This window comes from Cyclopterus lumpus, chromosome 15 (genome assembly GCF_009769545.1).
Source record: "Cyclopterus lumpus isolate fCycLum1 chromosome 15, fCycLum1.pri, whole genome shotgun sequence".
Lineage (NCBI taxonomy): Eukaryota > Metazoa > Chordata > Actinopteri > Perciformes > Cyclopteridae > Cyclopterus > Cyclopterus lumpus.
The window spans coordinates 510981-527439 of record NC_046980.1 but is presented as its reverse complement, the minus strand read 5'-3'; the positions used below and the strand labels follow the sequence as shown (position 1 = coordinate 527439).

General features: G+C 47.0%; 1 protein-coding gene across 2 annotated transcripts in view; it reads left to right on the top strand.

Annotated features, from left to right (window-relative positions):
* Positions 1-13497, top strand: part of si:dkeyp-121d4.3 (microtubule-associated protein 1B) — a 43488-nt gene extending 29991 nt beyond the window's left edge. Inside the window, exons 10-21 of one of the 2 annotated variants that reach the window (XM_034552252.1) lie at positions 2569-2787; positions 2862-3008; positions 3099-3341; positions 4117-4284; positions 4372-4614; positions 4842-4946; positions 5047-5184; positions 5698-5805; positions 6016-6050; positions 6259-8614; positions 8963-9074; positions 13275-13497. In XM_034552252.1, the coding sequence (XP_034408143.1) occupies positions 2569-2787; positions 2862-3008; positions 3099-3341; positions 4117-4284; positions 4372-4614; positions 4842-4946; positions 5047-5184; positions 5698-5805; positions 6016-6050; positions 6259-8614; positions 8963-9074; positions 13275-13327 (3927 nt within the window). In that variant the 3' untranslated portion in view covers positions 13328-13497. Of the gene's footprint in view, positions 1-2568; positions 2788-2861; positions 3009-3098; positions 3342-4116; positions 4285-4371; positions 4615-4841; positions 4947-5046; positions 5185-5697; positions 5806-6015; positions 6051-6258; positions 8615-8962; positions 9075-12275; positions 13058-13274 lie in introns of those variants that run through there. The other variant, XM_034552251.1, reaches the window with a different exon arrangement.
* Positions 13498-16459: the final 2962 nt, after the last annotated feature.

Below are 16459 nucleotides of genomic sequence, written 5' to 3'. Positions count from 1 at the left end.
AGAGACGCCCATCGTTAGTTAGACGCCCATCGTTAGTTAGAGACGCCCATCGTTAGAGAGAGACGCCCATCGTTAGAGAGAGACGCCCATCGTTAGAGAGAGACGCCCATCGTTAGTTAGAGACGCCCATCGTTAGAGAGAGACGCCCATCGTTAGAGAGAGACGCCCATCGTTAGTTAGACGCCCATCGTTAGTTAGAGACGCCCATCGTTAGTTAGACGCCCATCGTTAGAGAGAGACGCCCATCGTTAGTTAGACGCCCATCGTTAGTTAGAGACGCCCATCGTTAGTTAGACGCCCATCGTTAGAGAGACGCCCATCGTTAGTTAGACGCCCATCGTTAGAGAGACGCCCATCGTTAGAGAGACGCCCATCGTTAGTTAGACGCCCATCGTTAGTTAGACGCCCACCGTTAGAGAGAGACGCCCATCGTTAGAGAGACGCCCATCGTTAGTTAGACGCCCATCGTTAGTTAGACGCCCACCGTTAGTTAGACGCCCATCGTTAGTTAGACGCCCATCGTTAGTTAGACGCCCATCGTTAGTTAGACGCCCATCGTTAGTGAGAGACGCCCATCGTTACTTAGACGCCCATCGTTAGTTAGAGACGCCCATCGTTAGAGAGAGACGCCCATCGTTAGAGAGAGACGCCCATCGTTAGTTAGACGCCCATCGTTAGAGAGAGACGCCCATCGTTAGTTAGAGACGCCCATCGTTAGTGAGAGACGCCCATCGTTAGTTAGAGACGCCCATCGTTAGTGAGAGACGCCCATCGTTAGAGAGAGACGCCCATCGTTAGTGAGAGACGCCCATCGTTAGTTAGAGACGCCCATCGTTAGTTAGAGACGCCCATCGTTAGTGAGAGACGCCCATCGTTAGTGAGAGACGCCCATCGTTAGAGAGAGACGCCCATCGTTAATGAGAGACGCCCATCGTTAGTGAGAGACGCCCATCGTTAGTTAGAGACGCCCATCGTTAGAGAGAGACGCCCATCGTTAGTTAGAGACGCCCATCGTTAGTGAGAGACGCCCATCGTTAGAGAGAGACGCCCATCGTTAGAGAGAGACGCCCATCGTTAGTGAGAGACGCCCATCGTTAGTGAGAGACGCCCATCGTTAGTGAGAGACGCCCATCGTTAGAGAGAGACGCCCATCGTTAGTGAGAGACGCCCATCGTTAGTTAGAGACGCCCATCGTTAGTGAGAGACGCCCATCGTTAGTGAGAGACGCCCATCGTTAGAGAGAGACGCCCATCGTTAGTGAGAGACGCCCATCGTTAGTTAGACGCCCATCGTTAGTTAGAGACGCCCATCGTTAGAGAGAGACGCCCATCGTTAGAGAGAGACGCCCATCGTTAGTTAGACGCCCATCGTTAGAGAGAGACGCCCATCGTTAGTTAGAGACGCCCATCGTTAGTGAGAGACGCCCATCGTTAGAGAGAGACGCCCATCGTTAGTGAGAGACGCCCATCGTTAGTGAGAGACGCCCATCGTTAGTGAGAGACGCCCATCGTTAGTTAGAGACGCCCATCGTTAGTGAGAGACGCCCATCGTTAGAGAGAGACGCCCATCGTTAGTGAGAGACGCCCATCGTTAGAGAGAGACGCCCATCGTTAGAGAGAGACGCCCATCGTTAATGAGAGACGCCCATCGTTAGTGAGAGACGCCCATCGTTAGTGAGAGACGCCCATCGTTAGAGAGAGACGCCCATCGTTAATGAGAGACGCCCATCGTTAGAGAGAGACGCCCATCGTTAGAGAGAGACGCCCATCGTTAGTGAGAGACGCCCATCGTTAGTGAGAGACGCCCATCGTTAGAGAGAGACGCCCATCGTTAGAGAGAGACGCCCATCGTTAGTGAGAGACGCCCATCGTTAGTGAGAGACGCCCATCGTTAGTTAGAGACGCCCATCGTTAGTGAGAGACGCCCATCGTTAGTGAGAGACGCCCATCGTTAGAGAGAGACGCCCATCGTTAGTGAGAGACGCCCATCGTTAGTTAGAGACGCCCATCGTTAGTTAGAGACGCCCATCGTTAGTGAGAGACGCCCATCGTTAGTGAGAGACGCCCATCGTTAGAGAGAGACGCCCATCGTTAATGAGAGACGCCCATCGTTAGTGAGAGACGCCCATCGTTAGTTAGAGACGCCCATCGTTAGAGAGAGACGCCCATCGTTAGTGAGAGACGCCCATCGTTAGTGAGAGACGCCCATCGTTAGAGAGAGACGCCCATCGTTAGTGAGAGACGCCCATCGTTAGTGAGAGACGCCCATCGTTAGAGAGAGACGCCCATCGTTAGTGAGAGACGCCCATCGTTAGTTAGAGACGCCCATCGTTAGTGAGAGACGCCCATCGTTAGTGAGAGACGCCCATCGTTAGAGAGAGACGCCCATCGTTAGAGAGAGACGCCCATCGTTAGAGAGAGACGCCCATCGTTAGAGAGAGACGCCCATCGTTCATGGTCTGAATCTACTGCATTTAAAGCCTTCATAACCTTTCTGAAGATGATGATGTCATGTTCTTGTTTGGAGGAGAACGTAGAAATCTGATGGGCTGGTTGCTCCCTCTCTCAGCCCAACATGCAGGGTTACCCGGGACAGATCCACGCCAACATCGGCCCCCTCAAAACGAACGTAACCTTCGACCACCGGGACTGCGGCGTCACGCTGCTGAAGAACGACCACGTGTTGATCAACCTGCTGGTGGATGTTCTCACCGGGAAGAGGAGAGCGGCCAACATCAAACCCAAAATCCCCTTCACCTTCAGCTACACCAAGGAGAAGAGAGAGCTGGTAACACGCCGTCACCGTTGCGTCTCTGTTCTTCCTCTGTGGTGATGAAGAGTGAACCCGTAACTCTGTTTCAGGGCATCGTCACCTTTCTGGGGCCAGAAGAAGGAATCGTCAACTCCGAGGAGCACGGCGAGCTTCCTTTTGACATCTGCGAGAACTTCCGCGAAATCAAGTTCAACAGCAGCGATATCCACAAGGAGGTGGAGTTTACGGTCGCCATGGTGAGTCTGACGGACAGCCGCTGGACGACACACGACAGGAAGTGAACCGCTTTCACATCCTGGCACTTTCACTCCTTTTTGATTGTGCAGGTGAAGTCCGAAAAGAGAGCCATCAGGCTGCTGAGGACCAAAAGGGTCGAGGACCAAATCCTGGAGGAGCAGAAGAAACGGGAGGAGGAGGAGAAGAAAAAGAAGAGGGAGGAGGAGGAGAGGAGGAAACGAGAGGAAGAGGAGAGGAAGAGGAGGGAGGAGGAGGTGGAGGAGCGACGGAGAGAGGTGGAGAGGAAGAAGAGGGAGGAGGTGTCGGCGGCGTTGGCAGCAGCCAAATGCAAAGTAAGAGACCAGTAAAGTTTTAAGGATTTCTTAGTTTTATGTTTACAACGTGACAAAACCAGCAGAAGAATAAACTGGTTAAAGCAGCTGTAGATGTTTTATTGAGTGTTAAGTTTATGGTTTTATTTGGTTTATTTGTGTTCAATTCCCACCAATCGCCACCAGCGACTTGTTTTTTTATTAAAATGCCAAACATGTTTTCATCTGGACGCGTAGTAGCATGAAGAAGATGTTACCAACAATAATATTGATAATAAAAGCAGTAATGGTATTGGCAATACTAACAGCAATGCAACTAATAATAATAATAATAATAATAATAATAATAATAATGATAATAATAGCAGCAGGTGTCGGGGAGGACCAGGGTCCAGGGCGACTGGCTCAGTGGTGAGCCGGTCGTCCTTCAATCAGAGGATCGGCAGTTCGATCCCCGGCTCCGCTAGTCCATGTTGATGTGTCCTTGAGCAAGACACCCCAAAACGTCAGCTAAATGTAATGTGACCAGGACCAGGGTCCAGATAAAACCAGGACCACGACCCATGTAAACTGTGAGGAGAGAAAGCATAAAGTAATGTGCATGAATTCATACAGAAGGAAATGGAGAAGCGTGAGGGTCAGCAGGAGGCAAAAGAAACATCTATAATCTAATTAATTTAGCTTCAACCCGGATCATAAGCAGTGAAGTATTTGTAGTTTAAAGTCAAAGTGTTCTTATTGATGTAGTTACTGACCTGAGGATGACACCTCCACCTTTTAACAATGCTCCTCTCAGTGGACGCCGCTCGGCCTCCGAGTGAGAAACCGCGACTCGCTGGACGACGTCAGCAAGGAGCGATTCCAAGGCACCGTCCTCAAAGCCATTTCCAAATATCCACGGCAGGAGATCAAGAAAGAGCCCAAGGAGAACAAGGGTGAACAAGGAGGTGCACAGATGCTCCAGGTGCAAAGAACAACCACTCGACAAGTTCTGCAAGTGTTTTTATTATTTATTCCGTTTCTTTAGCCGTACATGTTCTCTTTCCCACAGGTCAAAATCAAAGTGGAGAAAATGGATGAAGATGAGAAGGAAGAGGCGGAAGGCAAACCAGAAGGAGAGGAGAGGGAGAGGGAGGTGGAGGAGGTGAAGGAGGACCTGCAGGCATCTCCAGCAGCAGTGAAGCCAGACCCAGAGATGGGCCGCCTGGTGATGACCATCGACGGCCAGCAGAAGCTGCTTCCCTTCGGACCCAACGACCTGCTGAGCAGCGCCACCATGCTGGACGGAGACAAGGTAGAACGTTAGCTAAACCACGTCATGAGCATCTTACCAGGAGACATATGACTTTAATACCTTTTTAAAGAAGTTTTAAAACATGAGAATAGAAAAAAAATTAGCATGAAAAAGAGCCGTTGGCAAAAGAAGAGCACAGATGCATTCTGGATGTTATATAAATAGTGTCACTTTTGTGTTGTTGTTGTTGTTATGAAATGTTCTGTATGTAACATTCTCGTCTGAAGGTACGCTTCAACATCGCCACCCACGGAGAGACCAAAGAGGAACGAGCCACCTTCGTGGAGATCCTCCCCGACTCCTTCGAGGAGTCCATCGAACAACGTCGACACGTAAGTCTTTCAGGCGAAGAGGAAGAGGAAGAGGAGGAGGAGGAGGAGTTCAGACCGGCATACGAGCCGCCGGATTCATGGTTTGTGTTCCTCTAACTAGGGCATCGTGATCGAGTTCTCTCACTCCTCCGGACTCATCAAGTGTGCTCAGAACCCTCAGCTCTACTTCCACATGTCGGAGGTGATCGAGAAGAAGAGGCTGGAGCTGAACGAGAAGGTTGAGTTCAGCGTGGTCCCGGTGAGTCCTGATCCTCCTCTGGACCTTCAGGGTCCGTTTTGATCATCCTCTGGACCGCCAGGGTCCCTTTTGATCCCTTCAGGGTCCCTTTTGATCCTCCTCTGGACCTCCAGGGTCCCTTTTGATCCTCCTCTGGACCTCCAGGGTCCGTTTTTTAATCCTCCTCTGGACCTCCAGGGTCCATTTTAATCCTCCTCTGGACCTCCAGGGTCCCTTTTAATCCTCCTCTGGACCTCCAGGGTCCCTTTTAATCCTCCTCTGGACCTCCAGGGTCCATTTTAATCCTCCTCTGGACCTCCAGGGTCTGTTTTTTAATCCTCCTCTGGACATCCAGGGTCCATTTTAATCACCCTCTGCACCTCCAGGGCCCCTTTTTGATCCTCTTCCTTTTTTTTCCTCTTATATTCCTTCTGATGTATATCTCATAGTGTGGTGTCCTGGTTTGTATAATAATCTCTTCAACATTCTCTTGACATGTTCTGTGTAGAAACGTTCTTCTGTTTGTTCTCCAAGCATGAAACGGCAGAAGGGGGGAACCAGGCCATCAGGATCAAGCGCTTCACCGAGAGAGTCTTCCTCCCCGTTCGTAAACTGGGTGGTGTCGGGGCGAATAAAGGGAAGGTGAGGAGTTCCGTATTTATATTTACACAGTTACCACAGCTGTAGTTTATTAACTTCCACGTCAGTTGAATTAGATAATTTAGCTGTGTATCGCCTTCATGAATTGACCAGTTGTGTTCATTTAATAAAAACGATAAAGCATTTCTGTGACCAGATGTTGGATGACATGTTTCTTTTTCTAACTTTGTCTGACATGCATGTTGTTGCTAGATGACCATCAAGCTGGCCAAAACAGAAGACACAGAGTGAGTAATTACTTTTTTGGAGAACATTATTGTTATTATGGTAGAACATAAACATTACCAGAGAGTTCTTCATCTTATATAATTAAAATATTTACCTATTGATGTGTAAATATAGATGGTTACTAAATGACACATTGGCATCTAAACAGGATGTATAGGGAAAAAAAATGATGTGAAATAATTCTAATAAGCATGCCTGACTTTTCAGAAAAGAAAAACCAGAGACCGACAAGATGAAGGCCGTGGTGAAGAATCTTAGAACGCAGGACGGCAAGACCAGTATCAGCAGAAGGGATTACAGAGCCACTCAACGTAAATATGGCAGGAGCAGGAGCAGGAGTCCGCCCAGAGACCAGTTTGGGCGTATCATCAAAAAGAGACGCAGCACCAGCGCTGACCGTGGCCATAAAGGCAGCAGGTACAGGCGAAGCCGGAGCCGCGAGAGACCAAATCGGCCCACCAAGAGCCGCACAAAGAGCCACAGCAGGAGTCGCAGCCGGAGCAAGAGCTCTAGCAGGAGCCGCAGCAGGAGCAAGGAGAGGGCCGTCAAGAAGAGGCGCAAAACCAGCAGAGAACCTGAAGAAAGTCACAAGAGGAGGAGGGAGCTAAGCCCTCCTCCCAGACGAGGTGGAATCGTGGACGACGAGCTTGCGAGGAAGAAGCGGGAGCTGGAGGAGCTGAATGACATGATCGCCTACAAAAAGTCTCTGGTGGACATAGATCCTGGACAGAGGACTTGCATAGACTACGACCATGGCAGGATCGCCGTCCCTCTCACTGAGTACAAACCAGTCCGGTCCATCCTGAAGAAACGACCAGACGGACCCGATTACCTCCATTCTTCTCAGCCCTATGAAGGCCCTTATTATGAGCAGCCATACAGTCCTTACCCAGACCGGCGGTACATTGAGCACCCTGTTGATCCGTTCGCCAGTCGCCCCTACACTGATCGGCCTTATGAAACTCGTCTCTTTGGTGAAGCTTCCTATGGTGGCCTTCCTGCTGCGAGCCAACGTTACACTGATCGCTACGATGTTTACGATGAACCGTATGAAGATCACAACTATGACCCGGCATATGCGGACCGACCGTACAAGGATCCGTATCGCCTTGTTCAACGGAGCCAGTCTCCACAACCCCATGATCCCTTACCTTATTCTCAGCCTTCCCAAGTTCCTTCTGCTTCCACTCAACCTTCCTTGATGAACACTGCTGCAACTTCATCTTCCCAACCCTCTCTGAGACCTCCTCCTCCCACAGAACCGCCTCATAGAAGCCCCTCTCCTACTCTGGAGAACACCACTCCACGCCAGGCACCTCCAGCTGTGAAACAGCCCCTCGATCGCTTCCTTGACATGCTAAATAAAAAGGTGGACGCTGAAAAGAAATCGGAACCGGTTCATGTGAATGATGACCTCCTGCCTCATGAGCGGGCACTTCAAGATGGCAGTGGTTTCTCTTGTATCGTGGGATTGGCTCAAGAGCAACCCAGCAGCAGTCTCGCTCTGGAGGGGAAAAATACACAGCTAAGCCCTAAAAGATCCTCAGTAGAGAGAACAAGTGAGGAACCAAAGGACAACACAGAACCCTACGTCAAGATCCAAAGTCTACTCCGTACAATTGGCCTGAAGCTGAGTACAGGAGATGTGTCCAAACTGGCGAGCCGAGCCCAAGAAAAACTATACAGCCCGAAATCCTCATCCTCAGAAAGGGAGACTTTGTTATCCTCAACAGAAGAACGGCAAAGAAGTAGAACTGGTTCCGTTGAATTGGATCACATCTATTCCCCCTCGTCTACTAGGTCCTCCAGTTTGGAGCCACTTAGCCGTTCGAAAGCTGTCTCTGAATATGAAGGATTCCTGGACCAGCAGGAGCTGGAGGCACTTCAGAAGGCGCAGCAGCAGCAGAGTCTTACCAAGACAATGGGGAGCACACACCCCACCACTTCTTCTCCAACAGCTTCTCCTGAGCCTCTGCCTGCTCACTACCAACATCCACCTCCACTAATCAACTGGCCCCTTGGAGTCACTACCCAGATTCCTCCAGAGCAGAGTTCCACAACCCCCAGCATGGGTTCTCCAGTTTCTTCTGCAATTGGTCAACCATCCCAGAGATTTGGACTTCCTCCAGGACCTCCCCCTGGACCTCCTCCCCGGCGTCCTGCACAGCCTCCTCCAGGTCCTCCTCCTGGACCTCCACCCCGGTACACTTCCGGGCAACCTCTTTTTGCTCCACCCTCTAGTCATACAGTCTTTCCTTTTATTGGCCAACCTCCTGCAGCTCCACCCCTTAACTCCTCTAGTCCTTTGCAGCCTTTAATCACTGCAGCAGTATCATCGACACCTACAACATCGAGTCCAGCAAACATTAGCCAATCCACCATCTCTACCACAGTGGCAAGATGCCTGAAGGTCATAGAGACGGTGAAATCTCTGGCTGTTCAACCACCAGCCAAACCGGTCAAATCAGTCCAGTTCAGTTTACCTACAGTCCCTCCATCAGCCTCCAGTCATCAGACCTCAACCGAGGCAGATGATGAAATAAAGAACAAACAGAAGGAGAAGGTATGATCAGCTTTTAAACTTTCACTCAATTAAAAGTAAACGAGTAGGGTCAGATTCACTGAAGATGTCAAAAAAAGAGAACCTGTGAAGAAGAAGAAGAAGAATGTGTGGTTTTTAACTTCTTGTTGGTTACTTAAGTTCAGTTTGTAATAGACCATTGCAAATCATTCTTCGTCCTGTGAGTGTGGTTATTCTACATGCTGTATCTGCTGTCACAATTTGAGTTTCTTAGCCTCATGTAGCCGCTGGTGATGCAGACAAGACGGCACACTGAAGTAGAACTTTTAGAAGTGAAGTGATGGAGAGACACAAGGTGAAGCTTTGACACTGCATTTGTTTGTGTTGCAGCTGGATTTGTATAACCAGAGGGTTTTAGAAAAGAGGGAGCAGTACTACAAGGATTGGCTCAGCCGCAAGAATCAGAGTGGAGAGTGGAAGGACGGCATACGAATCTTCCCAGGTATCGGATCATTTTCAGTTACATAACTTCAACTTAACTAACCTTTTGAGTTACAGGGATGTGTGAGTTAAGCATACAGAGATGTTCTTCGTGTACTAGTTCTTCAGAGACATTTATTTTCAAGTTAACGGCTGCATGTCATTTATGTTACGTTTAGGGCTAAAAATATCAAAGATGCTGAACAGCTACTTTGAGCAGTTTAAAATAAATAAATGTATTTTTCCCAGACAGTTAGCAAGGCTTTTGTGAGAACTAGAGTTACTTGAAAGTAACCTTTTAAAGTTTTGCGGTTGCAAAAACAACGATCCCTTTGACTCCATACACAGTATTTCTATTAATGTTGTACTATTGCTAAGTGAGGACATTGTTCCAAAGAAGAGATGAAGAGGACGGTAAACAACGAGGCGTCTTCAACCCAACGGCTGCGGTCCATACTTTCAGGACGACCAGAGAGACGGACGCTAAAGGAAACGCATCTCTTGTTGTACCCACTGAGTGTAAACTAGCTAGCTGAACATGCTAAGCTAATCGCTAGGCTGGGAGTAAAGCCCGTTACTATACGCTGCTGTTTAAATAAACCTAGAAAGATTAAGGACAAAGCCCTTGAATCACACAGTCTGTACTACTTTTTGTAGTACTAAGTATATAGCACTTGGGTAGTAATACTCTCATGTCAGCTAGTTACGACGCTAACGGCATGAACACGGTTTTGTCCAGAAACTGGTTCATGCAAGTTGTAAAAATGGTTTGCCGTTGGACATTGATTTAATTTCAGTTTTCTAAGAATTTTCTGTGAAATTCATCTTTCATTCTATTGAAATGAAGAAAGAACCGAACTAATGCAATATGGTTAATTTACTAAACGTAAAAGTTCTGGCTTCACCAGAGCTGTTAAGACCGCTTTCCTTCTCCGTGTTCGTATACATTAGTAAGAGCTTCCTCCATCATGTAGGGTTCATCGGTCAGATGTCATTATTCAGAATGAATATTATACATTATTTGAGAGCTAACCGATGTCATTAACTTTAATATGGTCATTATAGTAATGACCATAGTAAAGTTATTTAGCATTGTGTCAAAGCTAAATATGTCTCAGATATATCACATACAATCTCAACTATGTATGTAATCACAGAATTTAGAAATCTGAGCCATTACCTAGCTTTACTTTTCCGTCTAAAGCTAACGTTAGCTCAGGAAGCTAACGGGAGAGCTTTTACCGTTGGGGTCATATACGGTCATGGTCAATTTTCTTTGTCATTATAGTCCATGATAATCTTGTCCAAGCTAAATTCTGAATACGTGTCTCACATTAGTGTTTCTATGAATCGGGACCTTTTGATTTCTATGAACTCCCTTTTCCTTTCATCTGGTGAAAAGACGTGTTAGCTCAGGAAGCTAACGTAGAGAGAGCTTTTAAACATAATTTAGGAGTCAGTCAGATATCGTTAGCTTTGGCATTTTTTTTAAAGCCCGACTTACTTGTAGTCTGTCATCAATATGGTAAGTAACTCTATTCCCAAATTCAACCTCTTAGGTATTATTGTGAAACATAATTTTAACCTAATATTTCTCCACTAAGTTTGTAGTTTACCTTTAAGTCTGTGAATTGGACCCTCGGGATTCTGGCCTTTTTAAACTAGCCTGTTCTGTGAAGCTAATGTTAGCTCAATAAGCTAACGTAGAAATGTAAGCATTATTTTGATGTCGCCTGATGGATATCTATGTTTTTAGTGGTTTAGTTGGGTCAGTAATGCCGATACTCGGATTAGCCCCTTCTGTTCTTTGCAAAGCCGTTGTTTTTGTTCATGTTTAGACGTAATATAACTCGGTCTGTGATGCTAACAGGTTTATACATTTTGACGTGCTCAACGATTGTTATCCAGATTATGTTTTTGGACGCGTTTTTTGCTTTTGTTTCAGTCTTCGAATTGGCACAAACGCTGACTGTCATTTCTCACTCGGGCTACTTTTGCAGTTCCGTGACCCAAGACAATAAGCATTTAAATCATCTCTGAACACAACGAGTCTCATCTCTGTATTTATTTATGCTGCTCAGGTAACTTTCCTACATATGAAACCCCATCACAGTCCACCACGGGGCGGACAGCCAGACTACCAGTTCAGTGGAGACGATGAGGTCCAGTGTGGAGTCGGGAAACAGAAATGGAAAATCACCTCTAAAGATGTTTAAAATGTTACAGTTGGATGAGCCATTTGATGGACTCCATCAGTCCACCCAGCGTCCTTTTTAATTATTAGCACCAACATGAATCGGTGATCTACAACAAGGTCATTTATAATATTTGTAACAAATGACTCAACCCAGCACACACATACATTATCAAGCTCCTCCATTTATTTGAGATTCCATTTCCTTTCGCTGAATGAAATACTGGACTCAGTGAACTTCACACAATGAGAAACCAGAGGAAACTCTTTGCAATTAAAGACATTAGATTTTTTTAAAGTAAGACAAAGATGTAGTATAATATTAATGAGGATATACTGACATTATATATTATCTAATCCAATGTGTTAGTGCTTTGTTAGCAGTTTGTGTTGCATGTTGTGTTTCCAGCGTTGACAGTTGGTACTTTAACGCCATTAGCTAGAGATGCTATAAAACAGCTAAACGTCACCAAAGCTATTCAGATCTCTAATGTTTTTTTCTTGAAGTAACAAAAGGTTTAGAACTGATAAACGTTGTACATGTTTGGTCTTGCCGGTGAAGGTAGGTGATCATTTTGATCTTTTAATTGTATTAATTGATCGGTCTGAGAATGTTGTTCCAAACCGACAATGTAATCGTCTTAAATCACACGTGTATCCCTTTAATCATAAACTAAACAAGGTGCTTTCAAGTTCTTAAACTCACTCACTAAAAGTATCGTTACCACAAACATTTCTCTGACCAGTAGGTCGTCGTCCTTGGGTCATCAACAGCAGTTAAACTGTAAAGTTTAGAACTTGATGGTCAACTCTCCCGCTGTGGTATTCATTACTTTAGTCAATTTAAATGACGATCAACACTGAGCTAGAAAGCTTTAATCAACAAGAACGTGATTACATGAACCACATTAAGGTAGACGATAGAAACTACCAAAGGTTGACTTCAGAAGTACTCAATGTGAGGGACGTTTGGGATCAATAAGATTCTTTAGGTTGTGACTTACAAATGTAATCTTCTGAATTTTCTAGGCATGCCGAATGCCAGGGAGCCCAAGAACGTTTGGATCTGTGGTCATTCGTTGGTGTACTGGGCCGAGTCCCGGGCCAAGTCTCCGGAGGTAGGTATGCAGCTGGGCATGGACCCCAGCAAGGTGATCATCTGGTGGAAGGGTACCCAGGGTATGACGTGGTCCCAGCTCCTGCCCCAGCTCCACCAGCTGAAGGTCACCTGGCCGAACCCGGACGTCCTCATCATGCACCTGGGCGGCAACGACCTGAGCACCGACAGCCCCACCGACCTGCTGGCCTCCGTCAAGAAGGACCTGACCTCCATGAGGAGCATCTTCCCGCAATGCCTCCTCGTGTGGTCCAACGTTCTCCCTCGGCGGGTGTGGCGCCACTCGACCGACAACCACGAAGTGGATCTGGTTCGAACCACGGTGAATCGCAGGATCCAGAACATCGTCTCGGAGCTGGGCGGCTCCTCGCTGACCCACGATAACATCCGTTGCGGCACCAACACGGGTCTGTATCGAGCCGACGGCGTCCACCTGTCCCCCAAAGGCATCGACGTTTTCAATCTCAACCTGCAGGATTTCCTGGAGAAGTGGGAGATGGAGCTGACCTAGAGGACGGTTCGGAGTACTTTTATGTTTTGTTTCCAATCATAGGCCGTTCCATTGATTCAAGAACCTGCATCAGCTTCATTGAAGGTCAGGTTTTATCTTTACACATAGGAACTCAAAGGACAGATGTTACTTCACATGAAACATGTTTGTCTGTATTCAAACAATAAATTGATTATCAACTGATCTGCTGTTGTATCTCCTTTCATCTTCTAAATAAACAGTCAGTTATTTTGAAGAAAAGAAATACTGGTAAAACATGTCCATTTAATGTTATACCACACATTTTTGAAGACATTTATACTTCACAATCATATTGTTTTCAATTGTTTTTTGGTATTAGTCTACAGTAGAGAGCTGTACCTGTTGGAGTCGACCAGGTGAGTTTCTGTTTTCTCTGCAGGTTCAACCACCGGTGGAGCTCAGGAGGACTCCAGTGTTTACCCGGTGACCTGAGGACCCTCATTGTAGTCCTGGAACCCCGGTCAGTTCCTTTCCCAGACCCTTATAATAGATCAAAGCTTGGAGACCTGAGACCCTGAGAATAAAAAGGATGTAAATACCTCTCCTCTGTCTAATGTACTTATATTACTGTGTTTATTCAATAAATAAATTACTAAAAATCATTTTCTAGTGTTTCATTTGAATTTGAAAAAAGTGAAGAACCCTTCAGGAGAGCAACAGAAGAGGATCCCTCTCCCCGGATGGACAGATGAATAGATGTCATGTGACCAGATGAACAGAGTTACAGAGTTACATAAACACATTACATGAATATGACAATGTATGAATGGAACTCCAATCCATGAAACAGAAGGAGGTAGAGAGGAGGGGGGGCGGGGCATCAGCAGGGCCAATGGGAGGCCGGCTCACCAGCATCAGACACCTCCAGGTCCAATGGACCCTATGAGACGTGAAGTCACAACGACTCCGGGGAGGAAGCAGAGTTAATAAGGTCTAATGGAGAGATGTAAATTCATCCATAAGGAGAGAGAGAAGAGGAGATAGGTGCTCAGTGTATCCTAAAACATCCCCCAGCAGCCTATAAGCCTATAGCAGCATATCAAGGGGCTGGACCAGGGCAAACCTGATTCAGCCCTAACTATAAGCACTATTAAAGAGGAAAGTCTTAAGTCTATTCTTGAATGAGGTGACTGTGTCTGCCTCCAGGACTGAAAGTGGAAGCTGGTTCCATAAAAGAGGAGCTTGATAACTGAAGGCTCTGGCTCCCATCCTACTTTTTAGGACTCTAGGAACCACAAGTAGCCCCACATTTAGTGAGCGCAGCTCTCTAGTGGGGCAATATGGTACTACAAGCTCCTTAAGATATTACATTACATTACATTACATTACATGACATGTCATTTAGCTGACGCTTTTATCCAAAGCGACTTACAATAAGTGCATTAAACCATGAGTCCAAACTCAGAACAACAAGAATCAAGCAAGTACAATTTCTTCAATAAAGTTAAACTTCAAAGTGTTATCAGTAAGAGACATTTAAGTGCTACTAAAGTGCTAAACAAAGTGCTATTGGTAAGGGACATTTAAGTGCTCCTACAGCATTTAAGTGCTACCTATTCAAGGTATAGTCGAAAAAGATGTGTTTTTAGTTTGCGACGGAAGATGTAGAGACTTCCTGCTGTCCTGATGTCAATGGGGAGCTCGTTCCACCAATGAGGAGCCAGCACAGCAAACAGTCGTGACTTTGTTGAGTGTTTAGCTCGAAGTGAAGGAGCTACAAGACGATTGGTAGAAGCCGAGCGAAGTGAACGGGCTGGGGTGTGAGGTTAGACCATGTCCTGGATGTGAGGTTAGACCATGTCCTGGGTGTGAGGTTAGACCATGTCCTGGGTGTGAGGTTAGACCATGTCCTGGGTGTGAGGTTAGACCATGTCCTGGGTGTGAGGTTAGACCATGTCCTGGATGTGAGGTTAGACCATGTCCTGGGTGTGAGGTTAGACCATGTCCTGGTGTGAGGTTAGACCATGTCCTGGGTGTGAGGTTAGACCATGTCCTGGGTGTGAGGTTAGACCATGTCCTGGGTCTGAGGTTAGACCATGTCCTGGTGTGAGATTAGACCATGTCCTGGATGTGAGGTTAGACCATGTCCTGGGTGTGAGGTTAGACCATGTCCTGGTGTGAGGTTAGACCATGTCCTGGGTGTGAGGTTAGACCATGTCCTGGTGTGAGGTTAGACCATGTCCTGGGTGTGAGGTTAGACCATGTCCTGGGTGTGAGGTTAGACCATGTCCTGGGTCTGAGGTTAGACCATGTCCTGGTGTGAGATTAGACCATGTCCTGGATGTGAGGTTAGACCATGTCCTGGGTGTGAGGTTAGACCATGTCCTGGTGTGAGGTTAGACCATGTCCTGGGTGTGAGGTTAGACCATGTCCTGGTGTGAGGTTAGACCATGTCCTGGGTGTAGACCGGACCCGATCTGTTCACATCACGGTACCCAAGTACCAATGTTTTGAAGCGGATGCTGCAGCCACCGGTAACCAGTGAAGGTCGCGGAGGAGCTGAGGATTGTGGGTAAATTTAGGTTGAAGACCAGACGAGCAGCTGCATTCTGGATGAGCTGTAGAGGTCGAATGGCATTAGCAGGTAGACCTGAAGGAGGAGTTACAGTAGTCTAGACGTGAGATGATCAGAGCCTGGACCAGAGCCTGGACCAGAACCTGGACCAGAGCCTGGACAAGAACCTGGACCAGAGCCTGGACCAGAACCTGGACCAGAGCCTGGACAAGAACCTGGACCAGAGCCTGGACCAGAGCCTGGACCAGAACCTGGACCAGAAGCTGTGCCGCCTTCTGAGTGAGAAGAGGTCGTATTCTCCTGATGTTGTACAGCATGTACCTACAGGAGCGTGTTATTGTGGTAATGTTGGCAGTCAGGGAGAGTTGACTGACAGGTGACTGACAGATGTCACTCCGAGGTTCCTGGCAGTCGGAGTCGGAACCAGCACTGAGTTGTTGAAGTTAATAGTCAGGTCGTGGGTGGGAGATCCTTTTCCTGGAAGATATGATGGTGCATCACCAATCAAGGCTTTGTAGGTGAGTAGAAGAATTTTAAATGTGATTCTTGATTTTACAGGGAGCCAGTGCAGAGCAGCTAATACAGGAGTCATGTGATCTCTTTTCTTAGTTTTTGTGAGTACACGAGCTGCAGCATTCTGGATCAACTGGAGGGACTTAAGAGACTTATTAGAGCAGCCTGATAATAAGGAGTTGCAGTAATCTAGTCTGGAAGTAACAAACGTGTGAACCAGCTTTTCTGCATCTTTTTGAGACAAGATGTGCCTGATTTTTTAAATGTTACGTAGATGAAAAAATGCAGACAATATGGATGTTAAAATCACATATGAGGAGAATGGCAGGTGAGATGGCACATAGCTGGGTCAGGAAATCTGAGAAGTCAGAGAGAAAGAAGGGGTTTGGCTTGGGGGGGGGGCGGTAGATAACAGCAGAGACCAGAGGAGTGGGACCAGAGTTTGAAAGCAAGATGTTCAAAAGAATGAATTGCAGGAATGGTGGTTGTTTTAATGTCCTCCCTGTAAACAGCAGCAACACCACCTCCCTGCCCCT